Source organism: Crocodylus siamensis, chromosome 2 (genome assembly GCF_052110815.1).
Source record: "Crocodylus siamensis isolate JL-2025a chromosome 2, ASM5211081v1, whole genome shotgun sequence".
NCBI lineage: Eukaryota > Metazoa > Chordata > Crocodylia > Crocodylidae > Crocodylus > Crocodylus siamensis.
This window is the reverse complement of record NC_143396.1, coordinates 68,534,013-68,553,380: the sequence shown is the minus strand read 5'-3', so window position 1 is coordinate 68,553,380 and position 19,368 is coordinate 68,534,013. Positions and strand designations below refer to the sequence as shown.

The following is a 19,368-nucleotide window of genomic DNA, read 5'->3' as shown; positions in this document are numbered from 1 at the left end:
TCCAGGATTTCTTTGCTGCCTCTCTTCCCTTCCCCATTCAATGAAGCAGCCAACTGAGAAAAAATTTTTTCAAGCTATCCAAAAATATCAGTTTGATGTTAATGATATGTTCTTAAATGACACATTTTACATGTTTAGGTTACCGTTCAGCAAAAGAACGTGTAAAATCAAGATGGGAGAGTTTGTCACAGCTGTGTCCTAAATAGTGCTTGCCTTGCAATGCCACATAATTAGCAAATGTTTATCCTGATTAGTAAAATTACACAGAAGATACAACCTTCTATACATCATTTTCATGCTCCTTATGAATTATCTGGAACTGACTTTCCTGCATGTTACTGGTACTTTTCCAATAGTTCATTCTCAGCTTTATTGGTTTTCATAGTTTATGTACATTAATTCAATATATAAAATGCAACATAGAACAAACAGCATAGGTCTTCTTGCCTTTGTTGCAGGAATCAATGAGATTTCCTTCTGACACTTGAAAATATTACTAGTGTAGCAGAGATCACAAGTAAGTGGCTGTAAAGGGATTTATGGATGAAATCCAAGCCTTTTGGAAATTGAAATAGCTTAATATAATTCTCCCAAGTCTTTCACTACTAAGATGTACAAGCCTATGTTTCTTATTATCAGTGTCAGGTACAAGTTCTGCATCAGACCTTGGGGAGACAGGATGCTCTATCAAAACTAGAGGTTGTTGGCTTGCAAGTGGACTTTAAAAGACTACATTTCTTTGATGCTTTATGTAAAATTCACTGAAATTACTCTTGGGGGATAAAATGTCACTGAGCTTCCTTAAATAACAGTTTTCCATGAATCATTACATTGCTCTTCTTGAGGGATGAGTAGGATAACTCTTTTTGTGGGCTACAAAGGCCTAAGACAGAGCTACTCACAATTCAAAAGATATAAATTACTGAGGCATCTCACCATTTCAATTGCCACTGCAAGAAAAGTGTGCCTTCAGAGCATATTTTAGCATAATGGAGACTTATTGTGTCCTGAGTATAACCTGTAACTATTCTACTGATACAAACTTCTCCCAAACCTGAATATTGCTCATCATTTATATATATAGATATATATAGATAATAGATAGATAGATAGATAGATAACCAGCATAATGGATGGCAGTGTTTGGTGGTCAATGTATAAACCACTTGCAGATACCATTTATTACCGAAGATCCTGGTTTTCTCAGTTTAAAAATAGCAAATTCTCTGATAAACCCTCCCAAATCGACAATTAAAATATATAAAGAGAGATCAACTGAACACAATGCTTTATTGCTATATATAAACGTTTTTAAAAGGGCTTGCAGCGGCAAGGAGCTTCCCAGCCCGGCCCCACTCTGCCCTGCTGCACTGGGCCCTGCCTGCTGGGCCACGGAGGCCCTGGCGGGGAGGGCAACAGAGCAGGGAGCCCCGAGCTCGCAGCAGGCAGCCCACCCCATCCCGCACACAGATCTACATGGCAGAAGTCTGCCTGCCCCCACTGGAAGTGCACTCAGTACTGGGGAGCCAGGCCCCTACCCCCAGATGAGCCCTCCATGACCCCATTCTGTCCCCCTCCAGGGCCTTGCGGCCACACATTCTGGCCCTGGGCCCCAAGCCCCAAGCACTGCCTGGCTGAGCAACAGCCCCAGCCCTGCCCAACTCCCTCCCTCAATACCTGCCCCCGCCCTTCCAGACTTGACTTACCTGCAGGAGATGTTCCCCAGGCTGCCTCAAGGCAATGTGCATATACATGCACTTGGCACCCCCTTCCTGACTGCCCTCTTCCCACTCCCCCCAGCCCCTTGCAGGCTGGAACTCTGCCAACCTGCAGAGAGCTCTTTGCAAAAGTGGAAAATCCACGTTTCTCCATTAAAATGAGAAATCTGCATTATTCTCAGTTCAAAGGGAAAATCCACATTTGGTCACATTTTCTGTGGGAAATAGAAAACCCAGATCCCTGTTTATTATCTATATATGCATTAAAATAAAACTAAAACTTAATTGCTAGGATACAATGCATTTGGAAAGTAGCACTTCCAGAAATTAGGTTTCAGCCTTAGAGAATTATATCCTCAGCAGTACCAGGAAGGTGGGACCTTCGGCATGGCAGAGCAAAGGGACAGGACTGGTTGTCTTCAAGTGTAAAAGGGAAGTTGACATGAATATTTTTTACATCAAACCTTCTGGGTCCTTGATGGGCCTCTTTCTGTAGGTGTATGCAAGAGAAGAGAATGGTAGTGTAAGAGTGATATTGTAGCTCTGATAGTGCAGAAATGAATACAGAATTGCCATTTGTCAGGTCAAACCATAGATCCATTTTGCCCAGTCTTCTGTGTCACATGGTGGTACAGAGTGAATGCTGAAAAGGAGAGAACTGGGTATTACCAGGGTTTTTGTTTTCCACTGTTCCCAACTCACTTGCAGCCTCCTGCATTTAAGGACTAGGAAGTTCTAATTCAGAGGCTGTGTCCTAAGGTGATCTCACCCATCCCTAACTGGGTGAGACAGTCCTGAAATGCAAACATCAAGTCCTGCCCCAGGCTGAATGACTTTGTTTCTGGGACAGCATTTGTCCTGGATTCCCCTTGACACAGTCAAACCATCGGGCCAGTATCATGTGCAGGGATCCAAGTTTTCTGTTCGCTGCGGAAAAACAGATTTTCTTCTTAAACAGACAAAACAGTGGGAAACTGCTGGATTCCCCTTTCAGGCTGGCAGAGTTCCAACCTGCAAGGTGCTGCTTGGGGCTAGTGGAAGCAGGATGCAGGGCATGGGCGACTGGTGTCTCCTGAGTCAGGGGAGGCGCCAGTGAGCAACCCGGTGTGGGGGGCCCACGGCCAATCGCACCAACTGGGGTTGGGCGGGGGGGGAAGAGGTAACTGGCATTTCCATGTTGGCGTGATCAGCTGCGGGGGAAGGTCAGCGTGATCGGCCACAGGGAGACCACAGGGATTGCTTCTCCTGGCACCCCCACTTCCCAGTGCTCTTGCGTGCACTCCTACCGGTCACCTAAGCGGGGAATGCTGGCTGTCAGGGAGTGCACCAGTGCTCTCAGGGGGTGCATGTGCACCCGTGCACCTCCTACACATCGCCACTGATGCAGGGGTGTCTCAGTACCACCAGGCAGAGTGGAGAGCAGCTCCTCCACATGCCTATAGGTAAGTCTATACTGGGAAAGGGAGCATAGGGAACCTGGGAGGAGACAGATTGATGCCCCCATGATGAGGGAGGGAGTGGGGTGGGGTTGGCAGCTAGGGTCGGGAGGTAGTGTAAAGGGCGCAGGACTGAGGCAGGAATGTGATTATAAGATAATTACTGCTGAGGCAGTGTAAGGGGCTCAGGGTTGAGGCAGCTCCTGGCCAGGGACTAGGACAGAGCCATGGGCAGGTCGTCCAGGGGGCAGCAAAAAGGCACGCGTCCTGCTTTTGCATTTGGAAAAGATGCGTCACCCTATTGTGTCCCTAACTCCCATGCTCAACAGCTACAGATGCCCCTTTCCTCCAAGAACCTGTCCTATCCCTTTTCGAACCTGGCTAACCCGACAGCTTTCCACAACAAATCCAGCAACTGAATGAGACATCATGGGACAAAGACCTTCCTTGTGTTGCTTCTGAACTTCCTGCCTACAAGTTCAGTGTAGCGACCCCTAGTTCTTGTCTTGTGAGAGTCCATAATCAGTCCCCATTGACTGCCTTTGCCATCTAGCTTTTTGTAATCCCCTTATCGTGCCCTCCTCCTTCCACAAGGTAAGGCTTTCTTAGGCCCCCTCTACACCTTACATGTCCTACCCAACCACCTGGTTAACTGTGCAATTCATCTGCAGCAGGTACACGGAGAAATTCACTATCCTGCCTCAAAACCAACTCTCAACTGATGGCTGGCAAATGTGCAGTAACTTTGTAGCTGGTTTCTGTCCAGGTCTCCCCTGTGCGTGTGTGGGGGGGGGCGTAGTTTTTATGGGACCCACTGCACATGGCTGGGAGAGTCAGACAAAGCTGCAAGATGCTACCTCAGCTGTGCAGGCGTCACCCTTCCTCAGGGAAGGCAACACGACGTGCGTCACGTTTAGAGCAACTACGTCACGGGCTGGCAGCCTACAGCGGCCCATGAAGAGATGGAAGCCCCGGGCGCCCAGGAGCTCAGAGCTGCGCGTCCCCCACCCCGCTATCAGGCTCGTGCCCTTCGCTCCACAGCCCTGGGCACCTCGTGGCATCAGCATGACATCACTCCACCCCTCCCTCTACGGAAAGGCAAGCCCCAGGGGGCCGATCACGCTCCGGCTCCTTTAAGAGCGCTCCGCCTCTTTGCCACTTCCGGCCTCGTGCCCGGCCCGCCAGCCAATGCGAGAGGCCTGGGGGCGAAGGCGGGAGAATGCGAACCCCTCGCCGCGCCGCTTAGCCGCGCCTTATAAGGGCAGGCCCCCGCGCATGCGCAAAGCTTCACCGGCCAGGGGCGGGGGCTCGGAGGGGGTTTGCTTCGGCAGCGGCGGCGGCGGAGGCCGCGCGGGGGGAGGGGCGGGCCGGGGCTGGCCGGGGCGCGCGGCCATGATGCTGGGTGGGCCACAGCTGGCAGCGGGCCCGGCGGCGGGTGGCGGCGAGCGGAGCCGGCTGCTGGCGCTTTATGTGCAGGACTACCTGGAATGCGTGGAGTCGCTGCCGCTCGACATCCAACGCAACGTGTCTCTGCTGCGCGAGATGGACACGCAGTGCCGAGGTGAGCCTGGCGCGGCCCGGCCCGCGGGGCGCCCTTCCCCCACGCGCGACCCCGGGAGCCGGGGGGGGGAAAACCGAGCCAACGCGCATGCGCCCACGGGCGGGGCGGCCCCCACGCCGCGCGCACGTTCGAGGCAGCGCGTGGGGGGGCGGTGCCAGACCGACTCCCCCCCCCCGTGCTAGTGCCACCCCTCTTTGCCACTCCCGCCCCCCTCCCGCCAGTGCCTCAGTCCCGAGGCACCTGCCTGAAGCCCCTTGCTGATGTGCTGTCCCGGCCCCCCCAGTCCTGTCTCTCCTGAAACACCTCGGGGGCGGGGCGGCTGCCCAGGGTCACCCCCGTCCCCGGCTGGGCAGGGATGCGATGGCCCCCTGAACCACCCATCCCTGCTAGGTGAGCGAGCTGGCCCCAGGTCAGGAACTTCATATTAACCAAAGGCAGTGTTTTTCCCATAGCGGCTGGCTTGGGCATGGGCCCAGGAGCACTGGAGCTGATGTCCCACTAGGTCAGAGCAAGGCTGAGGCAAATCCTAGGAGGAAAGGGGCGCGGGTGTCTGAAGACCACAAGCGAGGGGCTCGGTCTCTGCATTGGAGCCTCCTTGCTCAACCTAGGAGGCTGCAAGTAGGAGAGGAGCAAGGGGGAAACCCCGGTCGGACCCAGCTTGCTCTCCCTTTCAGCCTCCCCTCCCTGCCACTATATGGCACGGGGCTAGACAAACTTGTGGTCTGACCCAGCCAACGGTAGCTCCTGTGCACGTACGTGCTCTTAAGTTGGTAGCAGAGGGGAATGGGATCAGAGGAAAGTCAGGCTGGGAGGAACCTTGGAAGGGCTAATCCAGTCCCTTGCTCCAGGCAGGAACATCCCTGGCCCAACCATCCTAATAGCTGTGGCCCATTTCTCATCTTGCTTTTAAGTTCACTCCTAAATCTGAATGGAGGAGAAGGAAGAAAACCATTTTCAGTGGTTCTCCACTCCCTAAAGGATGCTGGTAGTGCTTTCTCCTTTTACCCCTCTTCGCCTGAGCCTCCTAGGCTGTGCTGTCTCCCCGTAGCCTGGTTGATATGCCGCTAAATGGCCAGATGCATCCAGGCTGGGCTCTCCGAATGAAAAACTCACTTGGACAGTTTTCCATTAACAAAAGCTGTTTCTTTCCTTTGTATGAAGTAGGAATAATGTCAGTGTCAGCATGCCTGAAGATGCAGGTGGGATTCATCATTATACTGACAGCTGTGATCATGCTGCACTGTATATTTGATGACGTGTTGACTTAACATAGTACTTGTTCAGATGTCCAGAATGCCCTTTGTAATCAGCTAAATAACTGCTGTTATGTTCAGGCCATTTTTTCTACAAAATATGAGCTCCCTCTAAACCAGGGGTGTCAGACTCTCACCTGGGCTGGATTTGACCCACAGGGCTCTTTGCAGGCACATGGCACGCAGTGGTGGCAACAGCTCTGGCTCCTGTCGATATACCCCATGCTGGAGCCACTGCTGTGTGCACTGTGCTGTACTGGGAGCTCTGGTTCTGGCACAGGGTATATAGGAGCAACTCCAGCATGGCATGGGGGTAGGGCAGCAGTAGTGGTGATGGGCAAAGCAGCCAGAGGGGTACCAGGGCTGTATAAACTCTTGCTCACTTGCTCTCCTGCTGCCAATTGCCCAGTGTTCGCTGTGGTCCAAGGGCCCAGATTCTCTGGCAGGCCACTACCCTGGCCACTCCCCCAACTTCCAGTGGCCTCTCAGTCCAGATGGAGCAGTTCCCCAGGCCTTCCAAGTGAAATCCCTGCTTTAACTGATTGATTTGCTGTAACGAGTTGGATTCCCTCTGTACTTAAACCAGAGAAACCATTGTGTTTCTGCTAAACCAGCCTGTAGTACAACACTGCACTTAAATTTTTTCACTTGTTCTGGATTGCAATTTAGACCTGGATTTAAAAAAAAAATCTTTTAAGCTATTTAGCTCTAAAGCCTATCCTTTCTAGTTAAGCCTAGAAGTGACAGCTGTTAACTTCTTTCTCTCTTCCATCTTTCAGTCAATAATAGTGGTACACCGATGTATCAATCCAATATCGGATCGGTACAAATATAAAAAAAAAAATTGGATATCGGCCTTAAGTGGCTGATAATTGGGCTAATAAATGCCTGTGTTGCATGCAGCCTGTATGCAGTGAAGAGACAGCCTGCAGTGTGGAGAGCTGCCTCCAGCTGATAAGTCTGGGGGGAGAGGGAGGCAGGGGCAGGGGCAGGCGCTCCCCAGTTTGGGCAGGTGGGCAGAGAATGAAGCCTCAGCTTGTCTGGGGGGCGTGGGATAGAGCAGGGCTCGTCCATGGGGTGCAGAGCAGGCAGAGGCAACTCCTGCTGCTGCATGCAGCTCATACTCTGACTCCCGCTGCTGCTGCTGCTGTCACTTGTCCAGGAGGGCACAGCGGGCGGGAGGGGGGCAGGTGTCCCCAGATCTGCATGGGGCGGAGCAGGCTGGAGCTGTTCCCAGCAAAGCCTGGGCTGGATGAGGTGCGGGGTGGGTGGCAGTGCTGCTGGGAGTGGGGGCTGTGAGGGGGCTATGGTGAATTTTGGGGTTGTTGCAGCTCCCTCTGTAGCCCCCTCCCAGTGGTGCTGCCCCACACCCCGTGTAGCCCAGGCTCTGCTGGGAACAGGCCCCAGATCTGTGCAGGGCGAACTGGGGCTGGGGCAATTCCCAGTGGAGCCTGGGCTGGGTGGGGCAGGGGGTGGTGCTCCTGGAAGGGCGCTACAGGGGGGGCTGTAGCCACCCTGACATTTGCCATAACCCCCTTATAGCCCCTTGCTCCTAGCAGCATCACTACCCACCCCGCCCAGGCCCCATGGGGAACAGCCCTGGCCCCAGCCTGCCCCTACCCAGTGCAGATCTGGGGGTACATGCTCTTCCTCTTGCACCCCCCCTGCATGCCCTCCTGGATGAGTGACAGCAGCAGTGGCAGGAGCCACCTCCCCCTCCCCCTGCACCCCCTGGATGAATTCTGCTCCATCCCACACACCCCCAGATGAGCTGCGGCTTGGTCTCATTGCTGGCCTGCCCTCCCTGACTGTGCAGGGCATGCCCCTGCCTCCCTCCCTCGTGGTGGGGCCTTGATCTGACCTCCCTCCTCCTTCTCCTACCACACCAGACTTACCTGCTGCAGGTAGTGTATTGGATATCGGATCGGTATCAGCCAATATGCCTCCTTAAATACCGGCTATCGGTATCGGCTTCAAAAATCTCTATTGGTGCACCCCTAGTTGATAATATACCAGGCTATCACTAAGAGGGGAAGTATCAATCCTTATTCACAAGAAGCTACTCTACAGGATATTATATAGCTTTAGTTAACATAAGAATGGTTTAAATGGTCTTTAATTTTGGGATATTATTAAGGAATCAGACCTCAGCGGTAATGCCTTTTATTAGGCCAATTAGATATTTGCAAAAAATATATATATTTGCAAGCTTTCAGACAAACTAACCCTTCCTCAGGCATCAGAGAATGCAAGGATTGTAAAATTTCTCCTAGGTAGAACTGAAAATTCATATTTTACAGGAGAGCTGAAGGTGTTCTAAAGTCTTGTGGTTGAAATAGTTCAGTTTGTGCAAATTAGGTTCAGATAAAAGTTAGAACAGTCTTTTTACCTCTCTGTTGTCTGATGTCAAGCAGGATGTTGAATTACATTTCCTTCTTGTTATGATGTTTCATATTTCACAGGAGGATGATGTGATGGATGCTCTCCTGGGCAGGAAATTCTCTCCTGTTGGGGCGCTTTGAGCTGTGTGAACATGCAGATTGAGCTGGAACAATAGGCAGGAGCCAGGGTGTCAGCTTTCAGGTTGTTCCAAGGTGGTGAATTTGTTTCCTTGTAAAATTATCAAGTTTTATACTATTAAGGTATTAAGCAGGCATTCCCTTGAGATGCCCATTGTTGCTATTGCAAAAGTAAGTCTGTACATTATCTTTCTAACTGATAAGGAAGAGAGCATGAGAACAGGCTTTTATGTAAACTTTTTAAAGTTCTAGCAGTTTATAAAATGCTTACCTTTTTTGAGGGTAAGCACTTAGAAGAGGCCTAGCTACTTAAAAGAGGCTTACTAGGTCTTTACTGAACCTCTGTACAACTAAACAAACTAGTTCTACAAGCAACCAGTTTTTTTTGGACTCTTACCTTTTAATTTCTGATCTTGTTGCCAGGCATTAATATGCTGTTCTAGGCTGAAGGGTGGGTGGAGCATTAACTTAACTTATTTTAGTCTTAACTTATTTTAGATTACTTGTAAACAAAAGGGGTTTTTTAAAGCAATCTAACTAGATGGGGAAGCTGTTTCTTTAGGCTTTATCTGAGGTTAGTTTTCTAAACTTGGACCCCTGTTTATCCAAAGGTCTTATCTCTTCCCCACCCTTCAGGCATGTTTAGGAGGATGGGTGGAGAGGGTTACCTGTTTTGCTCATTCATGATGCGCTTGGTGGTGTGTATCTTCAGGCAAACGTGCAGCACCTTGTGTATGTACCTAGGGTACAAACCAAAATTCTGATCTTCAGTTTCCCCTTTTCATTTAGATTTTAATATTGGAGCAAGGAGTTGTTAGGCCTCTTTAGTTATACTGATACTTAGTGGAGAGACTAGAAGAAATACATTCCATCCCTTTAAATTGTAGAAATGAAGGTTTGTGTTTTCTGTAGCGTTGCACCCAGTATATTTCAAATCATAGGGCAGAAGCATCCAGACTTTTTTTTTTTTTAAGGCCCTAAGTTTCCAGCCTTTTCAGTCCAAGGCCTGCACTATTACTTTAACCAACCCCTCCCCACTTCCCCCTCCCCCCCGCTCCCAAAGGAAAAGGAGTCGTGGGATCCCTGTCAGTACTGTTGGGGACAATAGCTTGTTTGAATTGTGGTCTTTGTTCTTCTTGCTTCACCTGAATTAAAACAGAGGTTGCTTCTAGGTTTTGCTGTGCAGGGACTCCTGTGAAATTGAGGTAGCCAGTTGCAGGTAGTTCCTATACTTTTTAGTCCCATAAAGCAGAAAGACAAATTCTAAATCGGAGAGAGTATAGATAAAGCTCTGCTTATCAACTGTTAATATGATCCCCCTGAAATCTGCAGGCTATTTTAACCTGTGCCAGGCAAGGTGGAAAATCTAATAAGTGTATGCAACTGGTTTGTACCAGTGAGTTGATGGTTTAGCAATTGTTTTGGGATGTCAGAAATTTTGGGAGGACAATGGTGCTGCAGGTTTCTGCTTCGTATTAAGCTTGTCAATCACGGGCTAGATGCAGATCTCTTAAAATGGAAACTAGGTTGTGGCGCATAATTCTAGAGCAGATTCTATAAATGTTGAAGTAGTGCGCAATTCTGAAGCTCTGGGTTTAATTCAGTTGATTTAAACTGTTTGTATCAAGAAATCCTCTGTAGTTTGTCACTTCCCCCCTGCACTCAAACTTCAATAACGTGTGGTCTGGCAGTATAGCTATGTTGGCAGAACTCCTGGTGTGGGCTTACTTATGCTGTTGGAAATATTGTACTGGTCTAGCTTGTGATGTTTTGGGAGGTGGCAAGGCAGCAGAAAGACCCCTTCTGGCTTGCACTGCATCTCAACTAAGAGACAAGGCCAGCATGATGGGTAGCAGGGGTTCCCACTCGTGAACTGTGTCTAACAGTGCTGAGCTGTCATCAGATTCAGTAAACTCCTTGTCAGCATTTGATCCATTTAATGCTCTAGCAGGCCTTTGCCTTTTGTTTTGAGTGCAAAGGTTTTGGGCTCACCATTGGTCTGGGGAAGGACACTTGACACAGAAGAAGAGAATGGAGGCTCAGTGCAAGTTAAGCTCATATTTGAGTACAAAGTAAGAGCAGCTGGCTTCTAAACCTGGCATCCTTTCACCTTTTTACTTGAATAAAGTTGAACTTGTTTTCATAGGAAAAATCTTGCACTCAGGATTCTGTGCAGCTCATCTGAGAGAACAGGAGAGATGATAGTGCATGACTTGCAAAAAAAAAAAAATGCAAATGCTTCTAGAAACTCAACAGTGAACTGTATTAGTGAAGTTATTTTTGTATTGTGATTAAAAGTATCCTGTGATGATACACCAGAGACATGGCTCCTACCCTGAAAAGTTCAGTCTATAGCCTTTTCTAAATGAGGTGGTGGTGATAGAACTTGTGTTAAAATTTTAATGATAATTTTTAAAAAGGCCAACTGTAAACCAGTTCAAGTGGATCCCCAGAGGTATTTATATTTATCATACCATGTAGAACTAAGCCTGATTTCTTTTTAATAAAGGAAAGAAAAAAGATTATCTTTAGTACTAAGATTTTTTATGGAACAGGGGGGTGGTTGAATATTCTTAATATTCCTGTTATTCCTAGATGTTTAAGTGGCCACTTGTGTTGTGTCAACAAAAATATATAATGCAGCCATGTCAATGGTATAGAGCAGCACAGTACATTATTACTGTTCATTGCCAGAAATGAGCCATGTGCTACTTATAACTGGCTGGACCAAAATTCCTGGCTTGTCAGTTGAATCTTGGAGACTCAGATTATTGAAGCCTTCTAAGTACCAAGATTAATTTTTGTTAGCTGTGTACAGGGTTATACAGTGTTCTGAAAAGCCTTATTTTCTTCCTTAGAACTTGGAAGAATTATTTTGCAAGAGATTGTGATATATATTGGTCACTTGAAATTGGCATTCCATTTTTGAGTAACTTGTTTATCATTAGCACTAAGAATTGGTACTCTTCCTCTGGCACGTGCTTCTAACAGAAGATATTGTATCAAGCAAACTGGATTGCTGTTCAAAACATTTTGAGAAGTTCTGGGTTTTTTTTTTTTGTTTGGGGTTTTTTTTGATGCATAAGCCATTCCCAACTGAGAACTATTCTGTTTATTTCTTCTCTTGTAGAGGCATTAAAAGAAATAGATGATGTCTATGAGAAATACAAAGCTGAAAATGATCCTGTTCAGAAGAAACGTTTGCAACAGCATCTTCAGCGAGCGCTAATCAACAGCCAAGAGCTTGGAGATGAGAAGATTCAGATAGTTACTCAGATGCTTGAACAGGTAGAGAATAGGGCCCGGCAAATGGAGACCCATTCTCATTGTTTCCAAGATATGTCTGAAAATGAAAAACCTTTAGAAAAGGCAAAGGTGGAAACTTGCCAACCGGAGAGATCTTCACGTAGGCCTCGTCGCCAGCGAACCAGTGAAAGCCGTGACCTGTGCCATATAACAAATGGGATAGAAGACTGTGATGATCCACCTAAAGAGAAGAGATCCAAATCTTCCAAGAAGAAGAAGCGCTCCAAAGCCAAACAAGAAAGGGAAGTTTCACCTGTAGAATTTGCAATAGATCCCAATGAACCAACCTATTGCTTATGTAACCAAGTGTCTTATGGAGAAATGATAGGCTGTGACAATGAACAGTGCCCTATTGAGTGGTTTCATTTTTCATGTGTTGGACTTACCTATAAACCAAAGGGGAAATGGTATTGCCCCAAGTGCAGAGGAGATAATGAGAAAACCATGGACAAATGTACTGACAAATCAAAAAAGGATAGGAGATCGAGGTAGTGAATGCAATTCATGTTTTAAAGAGTTGCGTATTTTATATATAAAAAAAGTTTAATTTACAGAAAAATGTTTTAAGAAATGCATAAGACTATGCAATAATTTTTAATCTATAGTATTAATGGGGTATTCAAGGCTGTTGTACTTTGTTCTCTAACATTCTGCACTGAATAATTGAACAGGGTGGCTTCAGAACTGCACAAAGAGAATTACCAACTTTGGTGTTCTGGTTTCAGTTTAACTCCAGTAGCATTTTTAAGTCCCGCAGCCCCACCCCAACCCACCCCTAAAACAAAACAAAAACAACCCATAAAAGCCTGAAAGAGCAATTGAGGAAAATACTGAAGAATTAGCTGTGTTTTATTGGAAGTGGCATTTGACCTTTCTTACTTTTTGTTTAACATCCTCTGTTACTAAAATCTTGTCTGTTAATCGAGTTGTTCCATCTCCCATACCTTTAAAGTTTTCAGATGCCACCAGTTGTGTGATGTTACATAAACGAGGTTTTGAGAACTTTGCTGTAATTGTAAGATAGTCTTCCAAGCCAAAAGCAGCCTGTTTCCTCAGTGGCTTTATATGACCAGTGTTTGTTTCAAGGAAGAAAATTCCACTAATTTATGCCTTTTATGTCAATATTAAACTCTTGCCTTGGTGACTTTATATTTGGGAGTCAGTTTCTGGGTAGGGTAGTAATTTGTAATGGTTGCTGATTTGATTTATCTTCATATACTTACTGGGCTTGTTTCTGGCACAGAGGTTCTAATCGAGGATTATAATACAGGCTCTTCTGTGACTTGGTAAGTGTGTCATGTGGGTGGTTGCTTGTGTAAAGTTCTAATTTTACTTCAATCTAGAACTGTTTCAGAGATTTCACTCGATTATCACTATTCTTATCTTGCTGTTACCTATATAATTCTAGAATTGATACCAGGAAGCTAATATTGATAGTCTCTTGAGTTTCTTCATCTTGGATCTGACTCTCAGTAGACAGTATAGATATTCTAAATGTCATTGTATGTGGAATGGGCCTATATTTTAGCCTTTCTTTTAGTGGTGTTCGGAGAGATCAGTGGCCATTTCAACACTGGCTTGTTAATAAGTCCATGATTTCCAGGAGGTATAAGGAGACCAGAAGCAGACTGTTCCTTTTTAAGTGTAAAGGAGAAGGGTTCATGGAAGAAAATGGCAGAGGCACTCGGAGGGGTTTAAAGTCAGGGTCCATGAGGTGGGTAATGCTCAATGAAGCAGTTTCTCCAGGAGCCTCTTTCATGGTGATTTGTTCCCTGTCTTCCATGTAATGTCACCAAATTTGATAGTCAAGCAGCTGCATATGGCTGTTTTCTCTTTCAACTGGTAAGTACTTTTGTTAATAAGATCCTATATTAGGCAAAATCTACATTAAAAAGTTTTGCTGCTAGCTAGAAGTCGGCTATAGGTGCTATTTCACACACGACTGTGTTGGCAAAATCTTTAGTTTAAATGCAGCTGTGGTGAGAGAGAGCTTTTTGTTAGCTAAATTTTCCTCATTCAGGGAGATAGTGTAGCTATCCCAGCAGAAAAACTCTGGTCAGCATATTCTGTGTTTCTACTGGGGGCTTTGATGATAAGCTGTATTGGCATAGCTATAGTGCCAGAAGCTTCATAGTGTGGATGGAGCCCAAGTGTTTCAGGTGAGAGGCTTCAACATGACTCACTTGAAAAGAGATGGCAGAATAAATTAAATAACTGGGATGGTCCTGCTACTTATCCAGATGATTCTGGGTTAATCTGTGGTTTGGGGAAGCATGGGTGGATATGTGCATGCCTGTGTGCTCTTTTTTTGGAGGTTTGGGGTGTTTTTTCTTTTTAAATGTTGTTAGCTATATAAAATGGACATAGTTTAGAGAACCTGCTTGATTTCCTTTGAATGCTAAGAGTCCTGCCATTTGGATACTTCAGTTCAACTGCAAACAATTCAGATTTTCAAAGCTTTTTAACTCGGCATCAGGCACATAGGCCAAATCTGTCAAGGTAACTAAAACAATTGTTATACATGAAATTACTGCCTTATGGCATCCTTATGCTAACTTGTTTAATCCCACAGACTGTTATTTACCAGGTGAATTGATGCTGTGCCACAACGTAGAGTCCCCCAGTTCGTTCAAACCAAAATTCTGGAGACCTGGAAGCAAGTCTCAAAAGGCATTTTTAATATGCATCTCAAGTAGGTCCCAGTTCCTTGCCTGTTCAGAGCATGTGTAAATTGCTCAGTGATTAGTGCACAGGAAATGGAGAGGTTGATTCAAGGTCCTACTTCAATAAATACATTAATTATATAAATGGAGGAGTTTCAGCAGGAGTTTCTTCTGGGGTATATCTCAAATCAGCTGTCAGGTGGCTGGTTTACTCTCCTAGGAATTGAACCCAGTTTTCTCATAACCTATTCTGCTGATTTCCAAACAGACTTGAATCTGCATCCACTCTGTGCTTTAACAACCAGGCATTTGGCTATTTGGGAGATGGCTTTGTTTTTATGGCCAAGGATTAAGCCACTCCCTGCAGGAGGAGGCTTACAGAGCAGGACTGTGGGGAGTTTGCTGGCTGGTCTGGTCATAAACAAATGCCTGAGTCCCCTTTTGTGTTTCATGCCTGCATAGTTTAGCTTCCTGCTTAGCTGGTTTCTGAGGACTCTTTCCTTGAGTGCTTCAACTCTCCTTACACATTGTATATGGAGCTTGGTCATTACGCTTAAGTTGAGGATTCCACCTGGCATCAAGGTACCTCTTATGCAATGGGTAAATAGTAGCTAACTCTCAAGTGAGAAGGTGTTCAGTGTTCCTTCAGTTTTCTGAAGGCAAGGAAATTATTAGGGAAACTGCATGGAGCTCTGAAAAAGTGTAGTAGTTGTTCATGCTTTTGGTAATGGCATTTCAAAAAGGCAGTATAGGTGGAAGCATATATGGCTCATCTGATGGAAATCTCATGTTAAGGCTTTTGAGGAAGTAAGCTACACCTCTGTGCAGTCTTTCAGGTTAGTCTCCAATTTAGCATAGACAACAAAGAAAAAACATGAATCTTCCAAAGATGACTATGATCAGATTCTTAAAGGCAAGGACACCAAATTGGTTGGGTTACCTGACCTCTTGGCCACTCTTCTCTTTCTATCTCCTTCCTGGTGTGATTTATCACTGAACAAAGATCTTGTGATGCATCTCAAACATTTGTCTGCACAGTACACATCTTTAATTGGGTGCAGCATTTCCCACAGCCACGTCATCTAGGCTTGACAAATCCTGTGCAGTATTGTTTCCACTGGGATTAGGCAAATCTTTCCAGTAAACTTTGTTTTGAGTGTATTGCCTAGATGTAGCTTTCAGGTTCTGACTTCTACAATGCAGCTGCTATTGGCAACGCTACCAATTGCTTACATTGTGTTTGTATATTATTTTATGGGCACAAAACTGTGTTTTTTTGGGGGGGTTTCTTGTGGAAGTTGTTGGCTAGTGCTTTTTATAAATGGATTCCTTTTCAGCAGTGTGGATTCAGGTTCCCTAATCTGGTACTGGTGGGGCTTTAGAACATCACCCTACTGCTTTCCCAGCCACTGTTGCTGAAAGAGCCCTAAAACTGTGCTGTAGAAAGAGCAAGAACTAAGGTGAAGGTACAGAGTTCTGACTGATGCCCTGGTCATCTGTAAGGAGCCAAAGATTCCTCATGGCAAACAGCACTTGAAGGAATTCACTTTGTATGCATTGCAGCAAAGGGAGGCTGGCAAAAAGAGAATACCACAGGCTAGAACATAAGATTTTTCTTGCACTTTTGGGATTTTTTTCTCTTTAAAATGGGCTTCTAACACCATTTCTAAAGTGGTATCTTGCTTCCTGGTATCCTAAGGATGGTGTACACTTGGTAGTTCAGTAGGAAAGTACTTGTGAACATGGCTGCTTACAAGTGGAGACCTGTCCCTATTCTATTCTGGATGTAAAGACTTTCTGAGGTTTTCATGGGAGACTTGCTAACCCAGCATCACCAATAACTCACTGTTGGGGCACTCTCCTGGGACATGGCAGTGCCACATTTAAGGCATGGATTGCCCTAAACATGTTTGTCTTAATCAACTGGCATATGTAACTTGAAAAATTTCTGACCAGCTTAAATTAAAATTTATGGCTCTTCATTTCAGAAGCTAGTCACTTGGTCATAAAATACTCTGTGCTGGAATCTCAAACTTTAATATGAGTTTATAAGAGTGAGAGGTGATTTGTGCAATTCCCTCTCTACAACTGAGCAGGCTTTGAAGCTATGCACCTATCTCCATGTCGGAGTGAGCGTGACTGGGCATGTGCAGGGGTGTTCCCACTCACGGGGACATGTGCTCTGGCCCATGGCAAGTTGCCCTAGGTGGGATGGGGGGGCTGGGGTCATCACCTGGGTTGGCCCCAGTAGGCTTACTGGGCGGGGAGCGGGAAGGGCCTCCTTGGGTTCCAGCAGTGGCGATTCAGGTGCACGCAGCCTGGCCAGCAGCCAGAGCATAACTCTGGCCAGCTATGCTTTGGTTTTGGGTGGTGCATGTCCTGCTTTTCTTTAGTGCAGGTTTTTTTTGACACCAGGATCTCCCAGTGTCAAAAAACCCAGCTGTGCTGCAAATTAGCAACACAGCAAACGCCTGCATGTGTGGCACTGCAAACTGCACATGCAGGCTTGTCTGGATGCGCACACTAAGTGCACTGTGTCCTGCAGCTGAAGTTTATAATGTCAAACAGGGAAGCTGTGGACATACAGCTGGTCTAGACCCCACTCTTTTTGTATACAACTACCTTCATTTATCAAAAGGGAATCTTCTTTCTTGCACAGATATTCAAGTATTGGATGTTACAGATAAAAAACGCAAAGAAGAAAACTAAGATTGAGACTACCTCCCCACGCAACTTAAATTTCAGTATGCTGTTCCCAGCTCTATTCTTACATGGCATTTTTTATTCAGTGTATAAACCTGTATATAGGAAAATCATAGATTAGCTGAAATGGGATAATGATCCAACTGACAAAAAGTTAAGTTGTCTTTCAGTAGAAACAAAAAACAACATCCTTGGCCATAAGAACTTTTTACTAGGGGTGCACCAATAAAGATTTTTTGGGCCAATACTGATGGCTGATTACTGACCAGCCATATCAGCCAATACCAATCTGACTGCTGATGTGCAGCCTGGCAGCTTGGAAAGCAGTGTCTGGCCGGTAAGTTGGGGGGGGGGGGGGGGAGGGGAGGGAGAAGGGCAAGGGCAGGCACTGCTCAGTTGGGGCGGGAGGGGGGCACGGGATAGAGCTGCACGGGGGGGAGAGGAATGGGCATCTCCCACTGCTGTGCACACCCCTGGCCCTGTGCATGCAGCCTGACCTTGCCCCACGCACAAATCTGGGGGACACATGCTCTCCATGCCTCCCCCAGATGGAGCAGCTGATGCCCCCACACCCCTTGGATAAGCTGCCTGCAGCTCTGTCCCGTGCCTTGTCCTGCCCTGGCTGGGTAGCACCTGCCCCAGCCCTACTCCCTCTGTCACCATGGGGGCCTCGATCTGCCCCCCCCATGACCTTCTTCCACCCCCCACAGACTTACTGGCTGGATACTACTCTCCAAGCTGCCAAGCTACACTCTTGGCCATGTGAATGCTGCTGCTGAATGTATACACGCAGCATTTATCAGTGACAGTATTGGCCACATCAGCCAAAAAAACCTGATTCCCATTATGACAATCTTCCTTTTATCAGTACCAATACAATATGGACCGATACATTGGTGCACCTTTACTTCTTACTCATTCAAGCTATGCCTTTAGTCAAGTCACTTTACATGCTGTACAGTGCCTCAAAAGTAGATTAGAAAATCATGTTACTTCCACAGAGCAATTAACAGAATTGTAAGTGGGGATGTTCTGAAGTAAGAGTTGTAAATTATGCTTTTTAAAGGTACTTTACTACTTTTTCTAGCAGAATGTCAGAAGATGGATGACGGTTTACAACATTACTTTTATAACATTAATGCTTATACAGTTTCTAAACTGACTTAATTTTACTCATTGCTTTAAAAGGAAAATTATTTCTTGTACTAATTCTGTATCTCTAGTACATTACAGGGCTTGAAAAACAACTGCTGCTGTTCCTGGGGAGATGTCCATCTGATGCTACTTTTTTGTTTGCTGAAATACAGGAGCTAATTACATCTTTACTACAACTTCTTATGTGAACAGATGCTTTAAGATGGGACGGTAGCAATTTTGTAAACAGACAGACTTTGTTTGTAGTACTAGGTGTAAAGGTAGACACTGAAATCCTGGTTTGTTTGAAATAGAAGGGAATTTTTGCCACTGACTTCAATAGGGCCAGGATTTCAGGCAGTGCGGCTGCTGACAGACATGGAGGAAAAAACCCCCAAACAACACTTTACCTGAAGAGGAAACGGATCAGTTTGGCTCGGCTCCCTAGCATCTTTAACATTGTGCACTTCAGCAGGGATTTTTGGCACTTTTTTTTTAATCTAAAACTCGTTCAATCAGCTGTTTAGATAAGTACCAAAAAGCACTGCTGAAGTGTGCAATCAATACAGACATTGGGCAAGCTGGGTCAAACTAACATGATGCCTTTTCCAGGCATGCACTGTGCTTGGTGCAGGGGTGAGCTGAGCTGAAAGTAAAGCGCTAGGGGGGTTTCTTTTTTTTTCTTCTCAAGTTTGTAAGCGGCCTATATGTCTGTAGATAATTTAGCAACTAGAACTGGATGGATAAAAGGACGTGGGTACAAAAGGCTCTCTCTGAACATGCCTCAAAGAACCTCAGTCTTGAGGAGCCTAAGCAATGGGACAACTGAGGTCACACCTATGCATATAATCTATAGGTCTGCCTGCAAAGTACAGTCCAGTTAGCATGCAGCACAGCATCCCTCTTACCCAATCATATTTAGTTTCCCATAATTCCCTCCCCTTGCCTGAGTGGATTTGAATGCACATGTGCTAGTCACTAGGCTATAGGCTACTTTATGATGGGGCTCTTGGTAGCTGTTCCACTCAGTAGAGAGTTAATTATAGCCAGTGGTTGTATCACTAACTTGGAGAGG

General features: G+C 46.2%; 1 protein-coding gene across 2 annotated transcripts; it reads left to right on the top strand.

The window, feature by feature from the left end:
• Nucleotides 1-4,106: 4,106 nt before the first annotated feature.
• ING2 (inhibitor of growth family member 2) lies at nt 4,107-12,942 on the top strand. Of its 2 annotated transcripts, XM_090036130.1 has the most exons (3): nt 4,517-4,707; nt 7,226-7,232; nt 11,618-12,942. In XM_090036130.1, the coding sequence occupies exons 1-3, from the start codon at nt 4,642-4,644 to the stop codon at nt 12,283-12,285; spliced, it is 741 nt and encodes a 246-aa protein (XP_089892256.1). In that variant the 5' UTR covers nt 4,517-4,641; the 3' UTR covers nt 12,286-12,942. The 2 variants fall into 2 exon arrangements, with proteins under 2 accessions (XP_089892255.1, XP_089892256.1); XM_090036129.1 differs by lacking the exon at nt 7,226-7,232 and having other exon boundaries at nt 4,107-4,715.
• The last annotated feature ends 6,426 nt before the right edge of the window (nt 12,943-19,368 follow it).

Bases quoted from the DNA above. Each gene is read 5' to 3' on its own strand.
- ING2 (XM_090036129.1), top strand. From the start codon at position 4,343: ATGCGAGAGGCCTGGGGGCGAAGGCGGGAGAATGCGAACCCCTCGCCG. The intron at 4,716-11,617 runs GTGAGCCTGGCG...CTTCTCTTGTAG, and splicing joins GATGGACACGCAGTGCCGAG to AGGCATTAAAAGAAATAGAT.